Source organism: Gavialis gangeticus, unplaced genomic scaffold, assembly GCF_001723915.1.
Source record: "Gavialis gangeticus isolate Ggan-Ray unplaced genomic scaffold, GavGan_comp1, whole genome shotgun sequence".
Lineage (NCBI taxonomy): Eukaryota > Metazoa > Chordata > Crocodylia > Gavialidae > Gavialis > Gavialis gangeticus.
Genome location: NW_017729034.1, coordinates 56,818,256 through 56,827,548, shown reverse-complemented (window position 1 = coordinate 56,827,548; position 9,293 = coordinate 56,818,256). Strand labels below are relative to the sequence as shown.

The window sequence follows — 9,293 nt, the reverse complement described above, 5'->3', positions numbered from 1 at the left end:
AGGTCCCTTCTGACCCTACCAACTATGAAACTATGAATATATATAAAGTTAAATGGAAACTGTACTTATGCAGGTAGTGGTCTTTGGGCAGGGTTTCTGCAGCAAGTTTGCCAGAGTCTTGAGGGCTTGGATATAATTTAAAAACTGACTAAAACAATAAAGCCCAGAATTAAATGCTCTTGGAATGACTTCCCATCACTTTTCCTAACATTTTGTACTCGCTCTTCAAGAGAGTTTACCTTCATTTTTCCTGTTCAGGTCTCTTGCTGTTTTCCTTGTATCATTTTCTAAGTGATAATGTTTTAAGCTGTACTTCACATACTTTTCTGTTGGTCTCCTGTAGTACAACTTCTTTTTCTGTCCTCTTTATTTGCATTTAAATTTTACTTTCTGTGCCTTCAATCTGAGCTTCCTTTTTTCATTTTCCTTCAGGATCACATCCCCCAGCTCAGCCCATCCCAATCATTTTTGTGTTTGTCTGTCTGTTTTCTATAATGCCTATAAATGTGGGAGCAGAGGTTCTTCCCATTTGCTTTTTAGTCCTCAAAGGATCCAGAAGCACTTCCTGAACAGAGGTAGTAAATCAGTAGTAGGCTTCTATAATACCTCTGTGTAGTCTTTTTGTTAACTTGGGATTCCTTTCTGAGACCAGTCTAGAGTCTTGTATCAGCCAGGAAGAGATGCTGATTGCTGTGAAACAGGCAAAGTTTGAGAGTAACTGTACTGTGTATAGCATCTGAAGAGAACATTTGCTACAAAAGGGATCATTGCTGCTTTGCAGCAGTGCCTTTTGAATTTATTATCAGGTCACTGTAACTGGCTCCACTTACAGAAACTGAAGTCAAAGAAACTGTTTCTAATCAATGTTCTTGTGACTGGTGGAGAGTGTGGGAGGGAAACTGTCTATGGTAGAACTGAAAGAATGTGTATGCTGTAGGGCCAAAATTTCATGATTCCCTTCAGAAGGCAAGTATGCCTGATGAGTGCTCTCCATTGGTTTGGTTTGGTTTTTTGTGGGGGGCTCAGAAGCAGCTTTTGAGGATTGATGGAGTTCTTTGTTTTTCGTAACAGCTTTGGTGTATGAAATGTTGGGAAGGGACAGAAGTAACATTCTGACTTTTGCTCTTTGTGTGACTGAAATGAGCACCATAGCTATTACTGAGAGAGCAAATCACCACAATAGCCTAATCAGTTTTTTTTTTCTTCTTTTTTTTTCCAAACATAATTGTCCAGAGATTAAATGCTTTTTGAAATCCAAGGTGTGATTTCTTTTTGCTTGGAAGAAAAACTGTCTACAAAGGGGTCAGTTGTGAGCAAATTAAATAGGCCAGTGACTGAAGGGATGACCTGTGGAATTAAGGCCAAGTGTATATTAGAGGTGTGAGCAGAACAGCTGGCTGACATTTCACCAGACAGTGGGAGCAAAATTGGGACTCATTACATTGGCTACTGTGGGGGCTACTGGAACACCCTAAAGAATAGAGCCACTTAATCTTGTACAGAAAGCTTAATAGGACATCAGCATGTTTTGCTAATATGGAGGGATTGCTTAGAAGGTTCCTGGAGTAAGGCATTCTGGTATTCAGACTTTTTAAATGATTTAATGCAGCTAACTGGAAGTCATTGTGAGAGGTTTTGGGTTCGCGTAAGCAAAGGTTGTAGATAACCTGTTTCCTAATAGGGAATGATTCAGCTATAAATTCAAGCAGTGGCAGAGAATGTGAGCTGTAAGTATCATGTAATCCTAATTTTTTATGACATGGCAGACAGAAAAATCTGTTTCTTTATTCATGCACTAAGATCATATGCAGCACTGTGCCTAATGACTCAAATTTGCCTGCAGTACTTATCACTTCTGAATGTCCAAAGTAAAAAGGTTTGGGATAACATTGTATATGTCTTGATCTTCTAGCAGAGTTTATATATGGGTATTTAGGAAAATGGGGGAATTAAGTAGCAAGTGGGTCATTCTGTACTCATTGGGTCTATCAGGTTGCCACTACCTCTGTATTCCTGCAGCTGAATTCATCTCTGTCTTTAGAGCCTGTAAAGATGGCCACTGCATTTCCCTAAGGTAGTGATTCTCACTTGGGAGGTTGCAGCACCCTGGGTTAATGTGAGATCCTTAGGTGATACACAGTTCGCACTGTTAGGTGTACAAACATCTGCATGATTCACAAAATAAATCCAGGGATTTCAAATAGGAATCCATAATGTCAAAAACATTCCGACTGGTTGTGTTCTTTCTGAGTTATTTACAACAGAAGACTTGTTCTATTTTTTAATTTTTTTATGGCGAAAAATGTGTGAAATTCGGTTTTTGAAATGGGGTGCTACTAAATTCAGAAAATGTATGGAAGTGGCCTTGAGTCTATGAAGGTTGGGAGCCACTGCCCTAAGTAGGGGTGCAACAGCAGAGATTTTTTTGGGCCGATACCGATAGCCAATTTTTAAGGAGGCATATTGGCCCATACAGAACCAATATCCAATATGCAGCTCAGCAGCTTGGAGAACAGTGTCCGGCTGTTAAGTCTGTTGTGGTGAAAGGGGAGGAAGAAGGGAAGGGCTAGGGGAAGGGGGACGACATGCAGATGAAGGCCCCTGCGGTGAGGGAGGGAGTGGGGCAGGCGCTGCTCAGCCAGGATGGGGCTGCAGCTTGTCTGGGGGGGCTCCCACTGCTACGTGCATCCTGGGAGTGCATGGGGGCGTGCCTCAGGATCTGTGGGGCAGGGCTGGCTGGCATCTGGAGTAGCACTGGGCTGTTCCTGGTGGGGGCTGGGCTGGGCTGGGCTGCACTCAGGGCAGAGTGGGCAGTGGTGCTGGTAAGGAGGCTACAGGGGGATCTATGGTGAATTTTGGGGTGGCTGCAGCCCCCCCAACCCCCTCTCAGTGCCACTGCATATGCCCTGAGAGCGCAGCCTGGCCCAGCCCCCCACTGGGAAGAGCCCGGTACAGCACCAGCCCACAGCGGCAGTCTGTCCCGCCCCATGCAGTTCTGGGGGCACCCGCCCCTCCAGTGCCCTCTGCAACAGACTTACCAGCTGGATGCAGCTGCCAGGCTGCGCTCCTGGCCCCATGCATGCTGCAGCTGCGCACACACATGGGACATTTATTGGCCACTTTATGAGCTGCATCAGGCAAAAAAGCCAATTTCTGATGTAATCAATTTTATTTATAGCCATGCCAATCCAATATTGGACTAATGTATCGGTGCACCTCTAGCCCTAAGAGGGTCATTCCTTATTAGGAAGGGGTAGAGAACAAAGTTGCAGGGCATGTAGGTCTTGGCTCCAGCAGGCTTCTGTCTCTTTCCAGTGCAGAGCAACAGAAATAAGTTGGAAATTGGTTTCTCTTCAGCATGTGTAAAGGCCAAAATTTGCTGATCGGCTCTCTGGGCTGAGCCCTGTGGGTGTGCTATAGAGCCAGAGGCTGGAAAGGACAGAAAAAGAAGGGCAAGGAATAAGAATACAGAGACCGAGGGAGAAGTAATTAGAGAAGGCAATGGTATAAAATGGATTAAAGGAGGGAGAGAAAGAAAAAGTGAATAATAAAATCATAGAAAGAGACTGTGTATAATAGAAAAATGAATGTGAAGAAGAGCAAAAGGATCACAATAATAGATTAATACTTTAAGAACTTTTTTCACATCAAGTGACTAAAAGAGAGGCAGAAGACAGACCAAGGTAGCACCTCACAGAAGGTGTCACCATGCCCTGTCTTCTGCCTCACTTTAAACTATAAAGCCTCTCTGAGCCTATTGGATAGGGTGGGATATAAATCAAATAAAGAACACAGCTAAATACCTCTCTGAGACAATTAAATTTGTATAGCTAGAGTACCCTGGCTATCTGAGTAAAACTGTATCTACAGACTAAGTGATGGTAGTTTTGGTGAAGAAAGTTTTCTGTTTCTTCACCTGATGGGATCAGTCCCATCTCTGAATATTCTGAAACGGTCTTTACAAGAGTTGATGTTAATCCTGAAAAATAGCTTCACAGGTACCAGTGCAAGACCTTTCACTTCTCCAGTTAGTTGGTGTATTTGATATTGTATAGTTTTGTCCAAAGGTTACCTCCTAGATCAGTGCCAGCTGTGCTGTAACCTGACATCCCCTGCAGCAGGAGGGCATACAGACATATTTAGATTTAAAACTATTGACTTTCTAACTAATAGGAGCATATATTTGCGGGTCCTGGCTCTTTACTTGGATTTCTGGTACTGCTGTAATACAAATAAATAGTTAGTAACCAGTCTCGAGACTAAAGAAGTATGAGAATCCTCTGATTTAATACCCTAAAATGTGGCACTCAGATGTTCCCTGAGAGCTGGTTGCACATATAACCCATTTGTGAAATGCACTGGATGCTTTGCTGGAAAATGTAAAGAGCACTGATGATTTATTTTAACACACAGTAGTACTCAGTGCAGGGTTGTTTTGTGGTAATCTAAAGGTGTCTCCAACCGTGGTGTTGTGAGTCTCTTGAAAACTTGATGCTACACTTGAAAGTTGAAACAATGAGCAAATGAAGTGTTTGAAGGGGTTCTTGTCAAGCTTTTAATGCTAAAGTCAATTTTTGTCTTCTCTTTCTATTTTAGATTATATCTGTTAAATGCCACGTGACATTTTCTAATGCTCTAGAGCCTGTGGATCTCATGCGTTCTGAAATGTAGATTGTCATCTTTGTTTGAATCCTATTCAGTTTTGTGATGCAAGTTTTGACTCTCCCAGCCACATATGCTCTTAGAGTCTAATTCTTTGCTTTTCCTTTCCTAGTCCAATCTGAATCTGGTTGTGCCAGTGTAGTGTCTGCAGCCCCCTGCCTGGCAGAACCACAGCAATATGAAGTACAGTTTGGACGACTACGCAATTTTCTCACAGGTGAGTGGCTGGAGGAAGGTAGTAGCTTATTGACAGATGAGCAGTATGCATTTTTTGCTTCCTTTACAGTATACGTTTTTAGCATGTTCGCTCTTTTTCAAATGGGCGATTTGCATCTGAGGGCACTTTTACACGTGATGTGGGGGTGGTGTGGGCAATGCTTTAATTGGAGCCAGCTCCAAGAGCCCCTCTAATGAAAGTGCCTCCGCGTCTCATGTACCAGCCTCCCTGCACTTAAAGAGCAGCAAGGGTGCTTGAACTAAAGCTTGTTTGAGCTTTAGTTCAAGCATCTCTGCCACCGTTTTTAAGCATGGGGACGCTGATACACGAGATGCAAGAGGCTGCTGCAGCATGGCAGTTGCCACACTCCGGCAGACTCGATTAATCAAGTGTGCTCCAATGCTCTGGAATTCCAGTGCATCAGAGCAGCCTTCCATCTCATGTATAGGCACCCTAAAAGACCTGATTTCTGGATTTCTCTATCTTCATTGAGTAAAAAGACATCTTAAAATTAAAATGATGTTTCCAACTTGAAATCTCTTACCTATTTTTAAAGGTAAAACTAAGGATTTAGTTTATAACTGAAGGATCATTATATTTTTCAGTGTGTTTTTGAGCACAGCCATTTAAACAGTTCCCCTTTGCCTAAGTCAGCTTGCCTTCATGTTTGTGTAAATCTTTCACATAACAGCCAGAGAGAAGGAGAGAGGTTTTTTTTATTGTAATTTTTGCTTTGTTTTGTTGTTTTTCTTTTAAATGTCATTTCAAAACCATACAAATTGCAGATAAGTTGGAGGCAGGTGCAGTGCTGTTGGGTTTTTTTTAATTATTATTATTCCTTTTGTCTATCCTGTGATAAGTGATTATTTGAATATACTTTTGACTTTTTTTATGGACTGTACAGATTTTTAAGACAAATTTTGCCCCATTAAATTTACCTGAGTTTTTTGTTCCAAGATGTTTGTCATGGGTTATCCCCTTCATGGTTTGGAGGAAAACCCTCTAACTCTGCCTACTCTAGGATGAATAATCCTGATGAGATTTAATGGAAGGATAGTAGGGAACACTTCCCATCATAGCTCAACTGGTAAGGACTGTTTTGGTCTATAACCTTATCCTGACCATCAGTGGTACTAATAGTATGAAACTTCTCTATGCCCTATTATGGTTTGGAGGGTTAAGATACCACCAAGAAGCACGGGTGGTCTTTGCATGATGGCAGTTGAACTTGGCATGTTAGCAACCTTTTGGGAAGAGTCAAGTGTAATTTTCCTAGCACTTCATTGTCTGAGGCCCAGAAGGGCTATTTTAGCCAGCTTTCAAGGCCCTGTCCATTACAGTCCCCCTTTCTGTCCTCTGGCTTCGGTCTTGATTTTACTTGCCTGCATCCCCTCTTCCCTCACTACATGCACGCTTGTGCATCTATGGGATGTATGAAGCCAGCAAGCCTCAAGAAGCTATTTCATGTTGCCTGTGGCCCTGAACAATTGCTATTGCACCTTTCCCAGCAATCCATCCCTGAGGAGCTCAGCAGTTTGTCCTTTGCATCATAGCCGACCTCCAGCCTCTTTTTTTCAGAGAGATCCTGCCTCTCATTGCACTTTTTGAGGCGTGGGAATGGAACCAGCACACTTGCACATGGCTTGATCTCTCGGTGCCTGTTGTAGAATTACTAAGCAGTTGCCTGTGTCCTGGATAAGGAGAGAGGATAAGGCTTGAGAATGTTATGAGGGAGAGACAGATGGAGAGGCAAAGCGCAGGGTGGAGCAGGAAAAGTACTGTAAGACCATTTAATAAAGGAAGAAGGAAATAACCCAGTGGAAAGGGAAAGAAATAAATGAGGTATGGGGAAGTAAGACAAGGGAATCGGGAAGTAAAAAAAGAGGGGTGACAAGAAAGACTTGGGTATAACTCTGATTAATACATGCATGCCGTTTCATTAATTGGAACGTTTTGGGCTGTGAACCACCCCTGGCTGCCTCTCTTCCCTGCCAGGGTTTGTATAGCCCTGCTTTCTGCATGTTAAGGCTAGTGAGAGGAAATCAGCTCCAAGAAGATGGTGAAAGGGGGTGGAGCTGTGAGGCAGATTAGTCTTTTAAAGTAAAGTGTATCCTAAACAGTTCATTAGACAGTGTACTAGGAATTACTGTTGGGATTTGCTTTGGCCAAGAGAGAGAGCAGGCACAGGAATAAATCCGAAGCACAACATGTTACAGCTACATTTCAAAAGCCAACTGTTAGTAAGTTTGTTCTCTGCCACGGAAAATCCATTCCAGGCAGTTAAAAGCAGCAAATACCGTTTGTGCTGTAGTTGAAGAAAAACTCAGCCAGACGTCTAAATAAAAGCATTTGCCAGTTTGACTTATGCACCAGGCTTTTGCAATGTTTAAATGCATTTCTAAACAAATGGTGTTCTTACAGGGGCAGTTGTTTCAGTAAACAGAGCTTTTAAAATAAATTTTTTCTTTTAATCAAAAAGAACATTTCAGCTGACACATGGCTTATGGTGTGTGCTCTACAGTATGGGCCTTAATTGAATATGGTGGTAGTAGCACAAGTGTAGGGGCTTCCTAGCTGAGTTGTGTGTTGAGAGTCCCTGCCACAGAGCTGAATTTTTTTTTTTTTAATCAGAGGTGAGATATTCTTTACATTTCCTTCAGCAATGCTAACAAAAGGCCAGACACTTGTGTGTAATGGCACTGAAGATCACTTGAATGAATTTCCCTTGCGTTTTCCTGCCTTATGTTTCCTGCAGATAATTGTTGGGGAGAAATCATAATGCATGTTGTTACCTGTTTCAATTCAGATTCAGATTCCCAGCACAGCCATGAAGTGATGCCTCTTCTGTATCCCCTCTTTGTCTACCTCCATCTTAACATGGTCCAGCACGGCCTAAAGAGCACAGTGGACAGTTTCTACAGCCGCTTCCATGGCATGTTCTTGCAGAATGCCAGTCAGAAAGATATCATTGAGCAGTTGCAGACTACCATGACTATTCAAGATATCCTGTCCAACTTCAAGCTCCGGGCTTTTCTGGACAACAAATATGTCATCCGTCTTCAAGAGGACAGCTACAACTACCTTCTTCGCTACCTCCAAAGCGACAACAACAATGCTCTTTGCAAAGTTCTTACCTTGCACATTCACCTGGATGTGCAGCCTGCCAAGAGGACAGACTACCAGCTTTATGCCAGCGGCAGCTCCTCGCGCAGTGAAAGCAATGGCCTGGAACCTGCCGACATGCCTACTTCCATCCTGCAGAACGAGGCAGCGCTGGACTTGCTGCAGGACAGCATTAAGAGGGTCAGGGATGGCCCCCCTTCCTTAACCACCATCTGTTTCTATGCCTTCTATAACACAGAGCAGTTGCTGAACACGGCCGAGATCTCACCAGACAGCAAGCTGCTTGCCGCTGGATTTGATAATTCTTGTGTAAAGCTGTGGAGCCTGCGATCCAGGAAGTTAAAATCTGAGCCGCATCTTGTAGATGTGTCCCAAATCCGCCTGGCTTGTGATGTTCTGGATGAGGAGGTCTGAGCATCTTTTTTTTTTTTCCTATTAATCCATTTTGGCATGTGTGTAGAATATCTGGTAGCATTTACATAAAAACGATTTTAGTTTAATGTTTCCTCACTGTGGGAAATAGAGGTGGAAATGCCTAAAACAGAAGGAGAGAAAGCAATGTGACTGTAGAAAGCTGGGTGACTTTGGATGTCTTATGAGCTATTGCCATCCTTCTTTCCTCCTGTAGCAGGCAGTCACGAAGTCGGATGTGAGAGCTTTATGTGGACAAAGCCAAGGCAGCCTGATGGTCTTAATCTCCTGCCTCCATTTCTGCTGTTCTTGGCACAGTTATTTGTAGAAAGGGAGCCTGGCACCAGTGAAGGTCCATGAAGGAACACTTTAAGAGTACAAAATAAGGAATAAGACGGCAAACAGGAAAATGAATAGGAAAGAAGTCATGAAGGGAGAGAGGAGTGGAACAGATACAAGCCCAGGGTATGGTATGAAGAGTTGGGTGGAGGCATGTCCTCCTAGTGCCAGGAGGAGCTCGCCCTCCTGCTGGCTGACACCAGCCCGGACATTGTGGGGATTACGGAGACTTGGTGGGACTCCAAGCATGATTAGGCGGTGAATGTTGAGGGCTATAGGCTGTACAGGAGGGATAGGATAGGAGAGAGAGGGGGAGGAGTGGGGCTGTATATCAAGGAGGACTACACGTCCTCGCTAATTAGTAAGGAGTCAGGGGAGAAGCACTCTGAGGTGCTTTGGGTTAGGGTTCAAGGCAGAAGAGGGGAAAGGGACCTATTGGTGGGAGTCTACTATAGACCCCCTACCCAAGCAGAGGAGCTTGACCAGGAATTCTTGGGTCAGCTCACTGAGGTAGTAAAAGCTAGGGATGTGGTAGTCATGG

The 9,293-nt window shown here is 43.5% G+C and overlaps 1 protein-coding gene across 1 annotated transcript in view; it reads left to right on the top strand.

Annotated features, from left to right (window-relative positions):
* The window catches only part of TAF5L (TATA-box binding protein associated factor 5 like), a 34,887-nt gene that overhangs the window by 17,815 nt on the left and 7,779 nt on the right, over positions 1-9,293 (top strand). The window contains exons 3-4 of the mRNA XM_019527482.1: positions 4,775-4,879; positions 7,686-8,410. Of these exons, the coding sequence (XP_019383027.1) occupies positions 4,775-4,879; positions 7,686-8,410 (830 nt within the window). The remainder of the gene's footprint in view (positions 1-4,774; positions 4,880-7,685; positions 8,411-9,293) is intronic.